The sequence below is a fragment of the Numenius arquata genome, chromosome 11 (assembly GCF_964106895.1).
Source record: "Numenius arquata chromosome 11, bNumArq3.hap1.1, whole genome shotgun sequence".
NCBI classification, from domain to species: domain Eukaryota; kingdom Metazoa; phylum Chordata; class Aves; order Charadriiformes; family Scolopacidae; genus Numenius; species Numenius arquata.
Genome location: NC_133586.1, coordinates 4,737,750 through 4,754,303, shown reverse-complemented (window position 1 = coordinate 4,754,303; position 16,554 = coordinate 4,737,750). Strand labels below are relative to the sequence as shown.

At 39.7% G+C, this 16,554-nt stretch overlaps 1 protein-coding gene across 1 annotated transcript; it reads left to right on the top strand.

Annotated features, from left to right (window-relative positions):
• Positions 1–655: 655 nt before the first annotated feature.
• On the top strand, positions 656–15,728 carry PGPEP1L (pyroglutamyl-peptidase I like). Its single transcript, XM_074155904.1, has 5 exons — positions 656–921; positions 3,574–3,626; positions 10,812–10,928; positions 11,433–11,662; positions 12,613–15,728. The coding sequence occupies exons 1-5, from the start codon at positions 888–890 to the stop codon at positions 12,773–12,775; spliced, it is 597 nt and encodes a 198-aa protein (XP_074012005.1). The 5' UTR covers positions 656–887; the 3' UTR covers positions 12,776–15,728.
• The last annotated feature ends 826 nt before the right edge of the window (positions 15,729–16,554 follow it).

Below are 16,554 nucleotides of genomic sequence, written 5' to 3'. Positions count from 1 at the left end.
CCCAAGAGAACTTTCATATGCTTTTGTTTTGGGCAGTGACAATGTGCATATGTTTTGATTTCAGGCCCCCTATTGGTTCTCATGCTTCAGTTTAATGAAGACAGACCAGCTATTAAACTCTCCAGTTTCAGCAAGCTATAACTCAGCTTCTAGAGTTCCTTTGACCTTGCAAGTTAGAGTGAGATTTTTTAACGTGTTGCCTATTCCAGGATATTACTGAGTAAATGGTTTAGCAAATACATACATTTTCCTATTGGTGTTTTGTTTTAAGAGTATAAGCTGCTCGGACTCTTTTACAATGAGCAGAAGATAAAGCACAAGATTAGTAAATTACATATCTGCTATGAAGAGGAACAGCAAAGTTACCCCTGAGCTTTTTAAGTCAGTAAGAAAAAGTCTAAGAAGAGTGGAAGTGGACAGATATGTTTTTGTAGTTAAGTCATCCCTCATGATTAGAGTGAATTACAACTGCGCTAAAAATAGAATATCCACAGAGATATAATAAAACTGATTGAATTAATTTTCTGTTTACTTGTACATAAACAGGTTTCCGATGAAATATATTTCTGGATATTTTGCAAGTTGTTTCTTTAAGCCTTTCCTGTTCTTCCTAAATACTATTGCATGCCTGAAGAAAGGAAAAGAAGTTTGGGGCAGTCCCAGTCAGTCAGCTGCTCAGTCAGGCTTCTATCTTTAATACAGAGACGTAACAATTTTTGCTTTGAAAGTTACATGAATCACAAATCATCCCTGTCTTGTGAATCCAGATACATCACAGTTTGAAGAAAAAAAAGGTGCCCCAAATGAAATTTGCCAGAGAGATGTGAATTCTAATACTGTTTGGAACTGAAAGACAACGAGATTGGACTTTCTGGAGCATAGATTTCATGGATTCAAGTTCCAACACTGTGGTTGTAACTGGTAAGATTTTTATTGTATTCTTCTTTTAGCTAGAGATGGTATGCACACATGCTTGATCTTTGTCGTAAACAGTTCCCTGGAGGGAAAAACAGTAGCAAATGGTCATACTAACAATTCCAAATGGAAAATAACTTGCTGCTTTGCCTTCCTAAGAAAATCAGATGCATGTCAGAGGAAACAGACTGCAGTCTGCCCTTTTTACTGCAATCCAGTTTGGTTTGTTGTTGATTCTCTCCATGTTTTAATCTTTGTTGACATTCTCTCTGATCCAAACCACATAGCTCAAGGCAGGGCAGGCTAGTATTAGATAAAGCTTACCCAAAAGGAGCTCTGAAGCAAGAAAACCAGGTTGCATCACAATGTCACATAGTCAGTGTCCAGAATTAGAGTAACACATGGCAAGTTTCAGGGTCTCAGTTTCAGGGCAAGGTACGGGAGATTTAAACCAGAGATGCTGCCTCATCACTGCAAAACTAGACCATTAAATTTAAATATACCAAAGGAGCATGCCTGAACATGCAGCACAAGGGACCAAATTTGGAGTTTCTCTTGCTGGCTATAGCTGCTGCTGAATCACAGTGGCAGAACCACTAGCTAGAAACTTCCGAGCTTTAAAAGGTTAAAGCTCTTAAGGAATGCTGCTCCTCACTATTCCTCTTGTTGCCACTGGCTCATCTAAAGGCAATCATTACACATATCTTGACATGTGAGTTGCTGGATAATTTTCCACTGCAGGTCATCTGAGGACTTAGGAATGAGGTTGAAGCTACATCAAAGAGATTTGCATCTTGCTGTTTTCAATTAAACACTTTTTTTTTTAAATAGCTGCAAGATGGGCAGAACTAGTTTGGCTTGCTCTAGACATAACTGCAGTTGAACTGAATGAGAGTGCAGAATAGAGAAAGAGGTATTTGCTAACCTCTTAAAAAGGCTGACTATCTGGTTCTCTCCTATGATATTTATGGCACGCACCCTTGATGGGCACACTTCTTAGCACCTTATTAGTTCTTTCTCCCCTTGGATAGCCATTTAGAAATCTACTTGTTCAAATAGTTTTAGACTAGTGTGTCCCATTAAAGACACAGGTGCATCTTTAAGCTATTAGGGGGATTATCACAGCATGCCTCTGTCACATTTTCACCTCCTCATAATATAAACCTGCTGGCAGTGAGCCCAGTTTATTGAGTTTATTATATAGTGCCTAATAACATTCAGCCAGTTTGCTCTCCAAGTGGTTGCGGGTATTTCAGTACTGTAAAATTCTCTTCCATTTAGTCGTTTCTTTTCATAGAACAGTATTATCCTAAGCAGTAGTTTTCTTATGGACACCACTGAGATGCGTGTATTTCATTGTGAGCTATTTAATAACTTTACTATAATTCCACAGTTCTGCACACACAGGTACACAAATATGCACAACAATTACAGCTTCAAAATGAAGTAGGTGTCACCCTAGTTTTGCTCTGAAAGCAGAGTGGGACTAGTGAGGTTTTATGTTCCCTGTTAATGTGAAATGAGTACTATTTCCCCTGTTCCCTCCCCATAGTACTAACTTAAACCTGGGGAAAATATTGTCAAAAATATCAGCAACATCCAGCTTTTCGTAACATTAAAGAGAAAAGATTGAGCAGTTACAAAATAAGTATTAACAAATCAAGAAATGCTTAAAGTCTAGTATTAATTAAGATGTCATAAGCCTGCATTTAGGCTTAATTGTCCCCACATACAAGTACCTTTCACCATGCAAAATAGCAATCATATGCTGTCAAGTATTTATTCGTTCATTTAAGGATTTTTAAATACCTAAGAGTTATAGCATTAAAACCATTTCAAAAACTTGTTTTCCTGCCACCTGGTATCTAAGACTTGGCAACACTCTGGACTGAGAGCAGTAATTGAGATTAATAAAGATAGTGGAAGTTTTCCATCAAACTTTCATGACAAAATGCCCATCTAGCTTGAGATGTGTTTTGGTTTTTTTTCCTTTTTATTTCAAGATAGTCTTTCACAAAAAAGGATGCATAGAATTAAATGTAGTACTAAGGATTTGAAGAATCATTTTCCCTTTCATCCTCTCTTTTACTGTGGGGAAAAAAGTAAAGGAGGAGATTTTTCCCCAGCACCACAAAAGCATACTTTCCCTGACAGAACACTTAAGTTTTCATTACTTAGGATTAAAAAAAAATAATTATAAATGAAATAAAATCTTACTCTTTCAAACATTCTTATTAAATATGCATATCTTCATGAGCTTTAACAATGAGAATGGTTCATTGACTGTGACCTGGGAATACTTAACACTGGATCTTTTAGTACTGGTATTTCTATGGTTGATGATCCTTTCGCAAAAATCATCATTTACATGATCTGTCCTATTGGCTCCAGTACATTGAGCGGCTTCAGTTAAGGTGATCTCATAAGTAGGCCTTGACACGAATGAAGCTTGCAGGATTAGTTCTTATATCAGTACATACAAAAAAATGAAAATACTATTCCCTTAAGTGTTATAAAGTCTAAATCAGATCTAAAAACCGCAATGTCCATAACCAAAAATATGAAAATGAAGAACAAATATATGTGTGCATACATGTCGGCACCTAATCTGCAATTGCACAGCAAGCATAGGTTAAAAGCACCTTTCTGTCTTTTCAGGTTTTGGTCCCTTTAGACAATACCTGGTTAATTCTAGCTGGGAAGCAGTGAAGGTAAGCGCTAAAAAAAAAAAAAAAAAGGGAGGGAGGGAGGTGTTTTATTTTTCAGAGATCCCAATACAAACTGTTTTCAGGCTTTCCATTCCCTTCAAGAAGATTATTTCTTATGACTCATTAAACAGAATTGTGCCTGATGGAGCAGACTCCCAACATGGAAGAGGATAATTAAGAAGTGAAACATTATTTTATTTGCAGGATATTTTTTTGTGTGTGTGTACTATCTAAGCAATTTTCAAATCATTATTCTTGATTTTTAAAAAGGGTATTTTTTACCCAGGGTGCCTTCTCTACAACTAATGCATATGCCACGGGTTATCTCTGTCTTCAGTAAAAAGATCATCTAATATCACAACTCATTTTTTCATGTCTGTGTGAGACGATTTCCTTCTCATATAAGTGTAGCCTATTGAGATCTTACTGCCTGCTTCAGGAGAACTAAACCTAGAGTGTGCCAATTCGAAATATGTTTTCACATTTCAGCTTTGGCTTCCACTTTCAAATGACAGTGAAGTCTGCAGTTGAAATTGAAAACAAGGTCATTCAGATTTCTTCCCCCTCCATACACCTTGACTGGCATGTAACAACATGTCTAAGATGGAATCTTGAAAATGCCTGCTTATTTCCTAAGCATGTGTATTAGAAAAAACTTAGCAAAAGATACAAAGATCATGGTTTGGATACCTGGCTTTCAGCATAAACTTTACTGTTACAATTGTTTATTTTCTAATTATTGTTTATGTGAACACACATTTCTTGGGACACGCCAAAAATTTCCAGAACTAGATTATTTTTCAGCAACAAGCTTACTAATTTTTAAAATATTATCTAGGTTTTAACAATACTATAATTTCTGTCTTTAAATACCTCTTACAAAATAGTACCCAACCATTGTATGTAAGAGTATGTCTACTACAATGAAATAATTTACTAGTTTGGTACTTTAGTAGTCAAGCTCAGTCTAAAGTGTGAAAGGTCACAGTATATATGTTCAAAGGGTAGGAACAGCTGCAGAGATTTGCTGAGTATGTGTAAAAGTCACATGAAAGGTTCATTCATTCTCCCAAGCACAGACAATGGCCATTCCTTGGGTTCAGTTACTCTCATAAGGTATTTATGCACAGAGTTATTTTAAGAGGGTCTTTCATACAAGTTCTTAGCAATTCCAAGGTAGAAAGAAGGTTAACACGATGAAATCTGAAACCAGTTAGAGAACAGTCAAGGTAGTAAAACTGAATTGGAAGATTGGTCCAATATCTGCAAGAAATAACAGATAGTACTGATAAAAATGGAAAGCAGGACACATAAAAAAATGAGGAGACTATGTTCTATTAGTGAGACTGAAATAAGCCCATAAATATTTCAATTCTGAAATTATAAAGGTAGCTATAAGAAAGTACTAGTAGTGTGTTGTGGTTTAACCCCAGCTGGCAACTGGAACCATGCAGCCACTTGCTCAACCCCCAAGTTGGGATGGGGAAGAGAATTGGAAAAGTAAAAGCGGGAAAAACTCATGGGTTGAGATAAAGACAGTTTAGTAGACAGAGCAAAAGCTGCGCACACAAACAAAGCAAAACAAGAAATTAATTCACTGCTTCCCATCAGCAGGCACATGTTCAGCCATCTTGGGAAGACAAATGCCATCGCTCCAAACGTTCCCTCCTTCCTTCTTCTTCCCCCTGCTTTATATACTGAGAATGACATCGCATGGTATGGAACAGCCCTTTGGTCAGTTAGGGTCAGCTGTCCTGGCTGTGTCCCCTCCCAACTTCTTGCGCACCCCCAGCCTACTCGCTGGCAGGGTGATATGAGGAGCAGAGAAGGCCTTTACTGCCTAGCAACAACAAAATAAACCAGCACACTATCAAAAGTATTTCTCATCCCAAATCCAAAACATAGCACTGTACCAGCTGCTAATAAAAAAGATAACTATTCCAACTGAAACCACGATATAATGATAAAGAGATGATGACTCTACAGGACTGTAACCATATTACAAGTTTTGGTGACAGCTACTGAAGATCTGTCTTGACAATGAAGAACAGTCAAGCCAAGATGATTGAAAAACACGGAGCTAGTACATTTTTCCAAAAAAACAAAGCTGTAGCTTTATTAGCTGCACCAACCTATACGTATTTTCTGTTCTGGCTTTGTTGGGTGAAGAATGCTGACTGCAACTTGGTGTTTGGAAGAATAAATCTATTACCCATTCAAAGTCATGAGGGATGTTATCCCTGTAGGCTAACAAGAAACAAAGATACTTCTGTGGTATCTTTCCACACCTCAGTCATCGAGATCCATAAATTATCTTAACTCCAACTTGACATGTGCCCTAAACCACAAATATTTGTCAGTTGACAATGTTCTTGCTTATTATTTCCTGATTCCTATTGGTTCTAATTTTGGGTGCAAGATCATCCTCTTCTGGCTGAAAATAAGACATGTTCTTTATCTGCAAGCAAAACAGCCTAAAGCAAAAACACACTGTTGAGGCGAGTTTTTTGTAGTGATGCCACGCACTGGCTACGCCAGGAAGTTGCATAACGAGGGCTACAGCATTCCATAATGAAACAGATGTCAGTCCTTGTGTATGGAGGAGAACGGATCCATTTCCCTCTGATGTGACACCCTCTGCGTGGAATTCATTTGTATTCATACTGGGGATGCTGCTTTGGTTTCCTATTCCCTGGCAAAGGTGGTTAATCCAGACAATTCAGGGAAATTTGCTGCAAATCTGGAAGTACTTTGAATGTTGATAAGGCTTCTCCACATTAAATAGCAATCTCATGGTATTGTTCCATTGGCCTTGTTCACATGCGTAGCCCTATGGTCTTCAGGAAGCTTATGCACTTATATTAAAAGATAGCAAAATTTAGTATTTACATCTGGAAGTTATCATGTTTTGGCTTTGGGGTTCCTGCATGGATCACTAAAGTGACATAAAGCCCTCCTGCTGAGTCTCTTTTCTGAGAGCCACGCAAGAGTACACTCAAACTCATCCTCAAGAGACTAACGAACAGCCAGACCTGAGCTACTAAACTTGATTGCTCCTTTGTACATTATCCAGAACTATCTGAATTACTACCTTAAAATGAACTGGGTCCTTATCAAAAGCCTGGATACTGTGGCACCCTCAGTGACATTGTAATAGTGATACATACCATCTTATGAGTTCATATCCCAGAAGGGCTCTCACACCAAAAGCATCCAAAATCCTGTAAAAATACATGTAACTGGAACCCCAGGGTTTTAATTCTCAAAGCATAGCCTCACCCTCCGTACTTTTTGGAATGCAGTGTTTGCTAAAGAGCAATGGCTTCACTTTTTTGAGAAATACTTGCTCTTACACACATCTGCTTCCTGAAGTTCCCTGCTAGAGCTTCTCTGTGAGATGCTGTTGCACTCTGCTGTGCTGATGGGATCAGCCATTTTCCTGAACCTCTTTTCTTGCTGTAGGGAGATTGATCCAGTGAGCACACAGCCCATTCCAATAGCTACATCCCTTCTGTGCCCTCATCAGGCACTCAGAAATATGGTTCTGTGATATTGTTTCTCTTAACAATTAACTATTCACTACTACCTTTTTGGTAAAAAAGCCAATTGCCATTTTCTGAAATCCCCAGGAATTGGATCATAAACACTAATAAAACTCTCCAAATCTCTATTTCTGCTGGTTTGTAAGAGGTATTTATTCTGAATGCTTGATTTCTTATTGACACTATAATAGCAGTGCATTGTCCCGCATTGCCCGTTTCATAGTATGAAAATATAATTTTCCAAGAATGTGAGGAGTACCCTGTTGTTTTTGACCGAACCCAGGTTCTCATCACAGCAAAGAGGACTCATACACAGGGTGTTCATCAGCATTGCGTCCATGGAGTTCTCCTTCCTCAGCAAGTACCCCTTGAGTGTTCAGGGAAAAGGATAGTCAAATGGATCTGAAATAACAGGTGAACCTGTCAATTCAGGGTCATTGAGAAAAGCTTCAGAGCTTTTACAGACACTGTCACATGGCCCAACATGGTTGTCTAGCACTAGAAAGACAGCTTCTCTTTTAGAAACCTGTCTCACTAAGTTTTTCATGGTTCTCATAACTCCATTCACCTGAAATACCCTCCTAAAATACGCACGAAAGCTCCACCAGCAGCACTTTTAACTCTAGAAGTGCAAGACATTCTCTCTAAAGGAAAACGCCACCAAATATTTCCTCCCCATTTGCTGACAGATCACATTGAGTTATCACGATCTTAGTTCTTCAGCGCCACATGGGACACTCAGAATCCCAGATCCCCTGAATTATTTATTCCATATTACAGATTGATGGTCCCACCTAATAACCCTTGATCTGACCCTGTTTCTGTGTCTCCTCCAGAAACTCCTGTCTGGCACTTGGCAGCTAAATAACCTATCAGGGCAGTCTACCATCAAGGTCAAAGTCCCCAGTTAATAGGGCACAAATGTAAGTTGAGTGACAACATTCATAGTAATTAAACTGTTAGTGCAAAGAACAGGTCACATTTCCAACTGCTTCTGGGAATGATGTTTGCTATCGGGAGATGAGGATCAGATCTCCGAGTGCAGTTTTTCATCCTGCCACTGACCATGTGGTCTTTGGAAATTTGTCATTTAATCTCTCTGTCTCTCCCTCTCTGCTTTAGTTTCATCATCTGTGAAACTAAGACGACTATTTAGTTGCTATTTAGTTCCTTCATTTCTGTTCTGGAACTTTCTTACATCCCTAAAGCTTTAAAAAGGTATCTGCAAGATTTTAAAACAAACAAACAAACATACAAAAAAAAAAACAAACCAAAACAAAACCCCCAAAATCACCAAACAACTAAATGTTGTTTGCAACATTCTTGCAGACTGACCGGGTCAACTGATAACCTCTGGGTTTCTTTCTGCACCAACACAAGCCTTTTTGAATGAGGTTCACAAAATGAACGCATGCCTCCTTCCCCAGCAACCCAAATCAGTGAACACTCAGGCAAACTCAGTGATATTTTCTGGAGTTTTTTAGAAGTTCAAGATGCTTCTAACACCCTGTGTGACACAACCACTGCACCTGAGCTCACCTGATCTGTGCAAAGCACTTCTCTTTGGGGAGGGCAGTGTAACAACATGGGCCAGAACCCCAGCAGGATTCTGACAACTCGCCAACAACTCCAGGTCGTCAGCTGATAAGGCTGCATTTCATTTCCCTTTTAGAAGAACTTCCTGACAGCAAATCTCCATGCTTTCTTTAGAATCACAGTCCTCCAAACTTTTGTCCTCTTTTGAAGTTTCCTTTGCTCTTTCAACTACAAAAGACAGGCACTTGTTTACTGAATGAACTCACCAGTGTGAGCTCTAGTTTCCAGATGCAGTCATCCTCCTCTAACCATCTTCGGTCTCTCACCTTAAATGCAAAAATGGGTTTAGTTAAGGCTGAGACAAGGAACAACCTTTTTTTTTTTGTTCCTTGTTTGCACAACATCTGGTCTGGTGGGGTATAAGCCCATGGGTAGGATTCTTAGACGGCAAAGTAACACACATTATTGACAACATGCTGAAATTGCTTAGGACATAGCAAACTATCTTCCTTTGACACAAATTCTCAGCCCTTTGCTATTGGCCGGCTTCTGGTTTTGTCCTGCACGGAAGTATTTCTGTGTGTTTCTCCCATGACAAATGGTGACAACAGAATGTCAATCCAGAGAGCACGAGAGGAGAAAGCCTAACAACTTACTCTGGGTCTCCACATCCTGTACCGAAGTTACGGGTAGTTGAGTCCTCTAAGCCTTACAGTTAAAAAGGAAAAATCTCATTAAATGTTAAAATTAAAGATGCTTTAGAAAAGAAAATGCTAATTGTGAACCAGCTGGGGTTTTCTTTTTTGGAAGCTGAGACACAGTACAGCATTCTTAAGCAAGATGATGCAATGGTCTCTCAAAGCCTGTCAGTGCCCAGAGGAAAAAAGGCTGGCACTGTTCTCCAAATGTGTTTACTTCCCTGCAGGCATTGTTTCCTTGCTTGTGTCAAATACTTTATTGAGCACAGCTAATCAATGTTTCCGCTGACAAGAAAATTGGAACAGTTTATATAGGAAGCCAGTGTTGAAGGGCAAATTTCCCAGTTAGCACGGCTTAGAACTGTGGGCCTCATCTGCATGAGTATCCTTAGTGAGAAATGAAAGCTTGAGAAGACATTCGATAAGAAGTTACAGGTTTCTTGGGCTAATCACATACCTCTGCTGCTGACTTCTTGCCTATGCCCCCCTTAGAAACTTCACCTGTACTCTCCTTTGGTAGTGTTCTACTCAACTGCAACACGGATTTTCAGCTCACCATTTTACTTTTCTGGGACAAACCTTTCCACCTCAGATGCTCTCTATCTGCATCCTGCCATTGCAGCAGCCTACCTTCTACTTAGAGGCTTATGCCTTGTTTGTTAGCCCTGTTCCTCTGACAAAATAATTTCAAGTCATTTCCACGTGATGTTTATTCTCCAGACCATCTTCCAACCATGTGGCCAATCTGCTGCTTTGAAGGGTGCTTTTGTTTCTTTCACCTCAATCCTGGGCATAATTTTTGTTTCCCATGGGGAACTTCAACTTCATGTAAATGACAGAGAAATAACATCCCAGCAAGTGACATTTCCTTTTACGAGAGAAACGTATTCTAGACCAGAGCTTACCTGAACCAGTTCAAGCCAGCAGATCGCGTTCGCTGGAGCGGACAGCTAATGGGAATTGCCCCTAGTTTGTGTCTCTTGATAGTGCAGGTTTATCTACTAGAGTTTTCAGAGGAACAGCTCTTACCCATATCAAAGCCTATTTAGGTGCTTTCAAGTGCAGATCCTTTCTGAGACATCCTGTATTTCATGGTTCCCCATGGACCAGTCCCTAAGCAATAACCACTCCCACCCACTGGAGACTGGGCATCCCTTTGGGAAACACAACAATGGCTCCACATGGACATTAGGAAACTGGTAAGCACATTTTAGTCTCTTCCAGTTAAAAAAGGGAGAGCTACCACAAAACAACTGACTCTCACTGCAGACCAATGTTTAGGAACCATGGGCTCAGACAGCATTGCATTGCTCTTTCCTATGTTTTTGCAGTTGGATCAGCCCGATTTCTCTATCGCAGTCTGAGAAATCCAATGCTCTTACAAGTCCATGGTGGTTTTTTTGTAAACACAGGAGCTGTCCAAGAGAGGCCTTGGTGACAACATAGATCTGCGAATCATGCAGCTGCCGGTGGTTTACCAAAAAGCAAAGGAGCAAGTCTTCATGATATGGAAAACTCTTCAGCCACTGGTGAGTAATTAGGAAGTTACACAATTTTTCCCCTTCATTTATGAATATTATTGTTCTAACTGGAGCTTTAAAAAGATCTCCAAAAGAGTATTGCACAATATATGCATCAGACAACTCTGGAAGCTGACTATTAGAACTGTGATAAAGGTTTCAAACAAATTTGGAGCACACAATGATTAGCATTTCATTTAACCCCTTGCCATTTAAACAGCATAACTGCCCACTGAACAAAGGGGGGGGGGGAAAATCTACCATAAATTGCAAAGGAGGTACCACAGCTCTGAAGTCCTGAGCTGACTAGACACAACCAAAACAAACTAAAGCACAATTTTGTTCTCATTTATAATCTCTTATCGAAGTTTTCTTTAGGCCTGAGCTACAGCAAGACTCCCTACCTTGAAGCTAGTATTTCACATAATGCTTGGCGCTATTGCATTGCAGGTTTTTAAAAAAAACAGGTCTCATTTTTAATTTCCTGTTATTCACTCTGGTGGGAAAAAACAGCTTACTGTTCACGTTGGGCTGGCTTCATCCGCCAAAGCAATCATCATCCTCGAGCAGTGTGGGAAGAACAAAGGCTACCATGAGATGGATGCTTGTGGTTTTCACCCAGAAGGTGGCTGTTGCATGCTAGATGGCCCGGAAAAGATTGAATCTACAATTAATATGAAGGCTCTCTGGAAAAACATTTCAGTGGAAGGGATTGATATAATCTTTTCCAGAGATGCGGGAAGGTAAGTATCGCGTATCGGAGTCTATCAGTAAAAGCAGAAGTAACTCAATCAGCTCATTTAACCTTGACGAATCTTTGCAATGAGTTTTCCTCCAACCAAAATCACTTTGAAGCAAAGTCTTCAGAGGGGGCACAAGTATGAAACTGGGATAAATTTAAATTTTATGTAAAGCAGCCTTCATGAAAAACTACAGCCAGTAGATATTTTTCCATGGATTTGTAAATTCCAAAAGAAACAAGTTTCAACACAGCACACCCTGTGATTAACAATCCCAGTAAACCAGAGCTATTAAGAGAGTCTGAAAGCAATACTGACTAGTAGCAGATTTTAATCTATTTTTCCCATCTGGGAGGGATACAAAATGTAAATACATACACCGAAGAACAGAGCAATTACAGGTACCTTTTGAACAACGTCTGTGATCTCATTAAGCTTCCGTAGTACTGAAGCCATTTTCTGTTATGCTAGTCTTTATTTAAAAGGAGAACACAGAAAAAACAGAGAATGATTTAATTTTTAAAAAATAAAAATCAGCTAATTTAGGCCTTTGAGGATTTTCACCTCTAAGTGAAAGGTAGGGTGATAAGAAAAACCCTCCAGATGGGGAGACTGTATGACTTGTACAAAAAAATGTTGTAGTTCCAGTGGGCTGTGCTACCTTTCCCATCTCACACGGCCTACAGACGCCCAGGAAAGAAGGCACGTCTTGTGAGTTTTTTATTTAAAGTTCCTTCTGGGTGGGTGTCTTGAGAAACCAAACCATCAGATAAGGAACATTTGTTTCTCAAACTTGGTTTATTTCAGCATTTCCTTTATTCACTAAGCAAATAGGTTTTTAATAATTTCATAAACCAGATCTGGTTTGGCTACTTAAAGAATATTTAAATTTAATCAAAGTTTACTGTTCCTTAATTTAGGTTTCTGGTTTTGTTTTGTCCTGAATATTGCAGGTATATCTGTGATTACACCTACTACGCTTCTCTTTACTATGGCAAAGGAAGAGCAGCTTTCATCCATGTGCCTCCGTTATCCAAATCGGTAACAGCAGACATTCTAGGAAAAGCACTGCAGACAAGTATCTTAGAAATGTTAAAACAGTGTGGGGAAGAATGAGATTAAGATGGATAATATAAGAAAACAATGAGGATTTCTTAGAATGCAATTCCTCACCTCTTAAATGAGGCAAATCTAAAGATCATTTAAAACCCTTACATAAAGGATTTTATGTTCCATGTTATTTCCAGTGAAATCCTCGCAAAACCCAAACAACTGTTTAGATCTCTCTTTGGTGTAGGAAGCTTCAGAGAAAAAACAAGTGATTGGCAGTCTGTATTGGTAACGATGATAAGGTTCAGATTTAAGAAGGCGTGAAACTGGACTTAAACCATTTTAGATGCTTAATCCTAGTTCTGATGGTTAGAAAGACATTAATAAGGACTTGCTGAACCGAGATGGATGGTTACAGCCGCACGGACGTTCAGCAGTGGATGGATGTAACAGAGGTCCCCTCAGCCCCTGTCCATGTCCAGAGAGACGGTTCAGCCATGCAAAGTGCCCACATAAAAAATGTAAATACAGGGGAAAACAAAAAACATGTAGGGATTCTGTAATATGATGTTTTACAATTTACAATTACCTGCTCTAAAAGCCAATTTCCACATCAGAAATGAGTTATAAACACAGAAAAGAAAGTAAATGAGCTGGAATCCAGCTGGAAGGGTAATGCTATTAAGTAACCTGGGTTTCAACTGCCCCAAACCACCATTTACCCCACATTCTCAGTGCCTGACCCAAAGGAAAACGCTGTTGTCCTTCCCCACAGAGCACAGTGCAAAGACAACAGTCTTTCAGTAGAACAGGTCCTGCCTATTCGGGGACTTGATCATCAAAATCAAAAAGCTAAATCCCAAGAAAGGCGATCATTGAAGCACTGTGCTGTGGCACATGATGTTACTTACAAAACAGGAACCATATGAGATCCCAAATCGTAAAACTTGGGAGTCGAACAGTGACAGATCCCCCGTGTGCTTCCCCCTCCAGTCTCTAACACAGCTATACACAAGTCTGCACCAGGAAAGCGGGGTATGGCAGAGGTTTACACCACTTCCCCTTCAGCACACAGGGACCGTCAATGCCCGCTCTCCTTGATAACCTTGCTAGGTCCATGACAGACAAGGACGAGAGAAAATTAGCAGGCATTTCTCAAAAACAGGCACTAGAACTGGACAGCAGCAGCTTAACGTGGACACCTGGGATTTCTCCAAGGGAAACAAAAGCCCGTTCCTCAAGCATCATGTCAGTAAAAAGGACAACAGACAAACCTAACAGCAGGGACAGCTGATGAAGCCTTGGGCCACCATTGTGCGTTATTTCAGTCAACGCTTTGATGACACGAGTCAGAGGAACTGGAAACGCCAAGAAAATTCTAGTTTTCTTGCCACTGTTTTCTCCAATGACCATTACAGAAAACCGATAACCACATGCGGGATGGCTGAACGCCTCATCTATGGATTGCTGTACGGGTAGATAAGCAGGGTGTCTTCAAATAAATAAATAAACGAATAAATAAGCTTACCTTTTTCAAGGGAACTACCTGCTCCAAACCAGACTCAAAGTCCTATCGAGAAAGGATCCAAAAGCTCGTTGTCACTGGACAAAATGACTTTTGCTTTCAACACAATGCAGTGACAGTACTGACCCCTACCAAGATTTCTTCCAAGTAGCTCAATTAAATACAGCCAAAAAAGGCAGAAGCAAAACAGAGATTTACTCTCTCTGCTTTTACCAACCTGTACGTGCTTTGCATTAGGAGCAACAAATTCAGAAACAGGCAAATGCATACAGAATTCTTTTATTTAACTTAAATCATGTAGTACTGAAACTACTAGAAAAAAGCAGAGTAAGAGAAACTAAAGGAGCCTTAGCTTCAGCCATTCAAAATAGACAAAGTTTCTTCTTTTCATAATGTAAAGAATCCCGAGTATATCGCAATAACAGGAATAAATTCTTACAACAGAATATACAAAAACATTTTGAAATTTTTTTTATCTACTGATTCATTTTAATATAAACACAGGAATTTCTTTAGGAATAATTTATACACAGCAAGTCTTTTTATGTAATAAATTGGCCATGTTATTGTTTAATTTTCTCTTAAAAAAATTTAAACAAGAAAAACTGGAAAATGTTGTATTTGCAACTGCATCCATTCCTTAGCACTTTCTAGTTTTGTTTTTGTCCCAGAGGTAGACGAACTCTGGCCAATCCTTTCATCTCAAACCTCACTGGTTCGGAAAACAGAAGAGCTGATTTTTAAACGGTATCTAAATCATCGTAACCCTTCAGCAACGTGGTCAGTCAAATTTGGGGGGAGCGAGGGGGAAGGGATCTTCAGTACACTTAAATAAAAATAAATAGGGACCCTGGCCTTGCTCATTACAACAAAGCTTCAAATGGTGCTCAGCATCTTGAGAGGCTGCGTACAAACTTTTAAAGTAAAGAAATCTGCAACTAGTTCTTCAACAGTAATTATGAAAACCGTCTTCCCTCTTTCTCTTACGCAGTCGCATCCTTCAAACCACACGGCCACCGTCAAGCAGGAACTGAACAGCACAAGTGAATCTGGGTAGCAGCAAAACCCGTTCTGTTTCCCCGACCAGTGAGGTTCTTGTAATCCATTAAGTTAACTGTGAAATGACCAGTTAAGATGATCCCACCCCAACCAGAGGGCTCTGGAAGACCAGGATACTGAAGATACAGAACATTTCTCCAACTCCTTTATTCGTTCGCTATGTACTGGGACACAAAGCTTGGGCGGGCGGGGGGAAAGGGACACGCCGTGAGTTGGGACACGTCAGCGATCCTTTTTTGGCATATTGTAAAGCTAGCCAGGAAACTGGTACCATCGAAACAACTCATCACATACAGACACACCCAGACACAGACACAGAAAAGTGCCCTTAAATTATACTCTAGGCATTTATAAACTACAAACATTTTATAAAATTATTCTATGTACTTACAAAATGCAATGAAACATTTAATTAGTTCTTGTAAACCAGATCTTCGTCAACTGACTACCCGTAATCTACTGGACTTAAAGCCCTATTGAAAATGCTAATGGTTACTAATCAACGGAACGCATACAAAAAAAAAAAAAAAAAAAGATGAACACACACACACACACACATTTGCACACACACAAACTAGTGATAGTCTGAAGGTACTTGCAAAACAGACCAACTGTAAGTTGAGACTGATTGATACGGAGCGATGATGACAACTGTTAAACTCTGGTAATGAATTTACCACCCCAGCTGGGAAGTCCAGAGGTTTATTTACAAGTACCAACGATCACAATTGTGATACCTGAGCTCTGGTGCCGTCCCACGTTACTAAGCTCAGGAAACTACCTCGAACTTCTGCCGAGCCCTGTGTCTTTGTAGATACCCATTTCCATGTCCTTTGTTTTCACGTGTCTCCACACGGACATTCCTCAGTTCTCATTTACCCAGCTGTGCTCCATCTCAGAGGCCGTTTGTCCTCTCTGAGCAACCAGCTCTGAGCTGAGGCATCCTTTGAAGCCCTCCTGCCTGTTTATATAGTTCTGTATCTTCAGCACCCCTGGCCGCTACTGTTGTTTCTACACATCATTCTTAAATTCTTGTCTGCACAACTGCTCCCGGGTTAAGTTGCAATATCTGGCTTCCATCACTGGTTAGTAAGGAGTGGATCCCTTGCACCTTCCTCCGCTGTTGTTCAGCCCAGTGATTAAATACACGGTTGACAAACAAAATAAGAATAACAGGAAACAAGTGTTACTTGTACTAATGGAATGAAAAGGGTTTAAATATATATATCTATATTACAGATATACATATGCAGATATATAT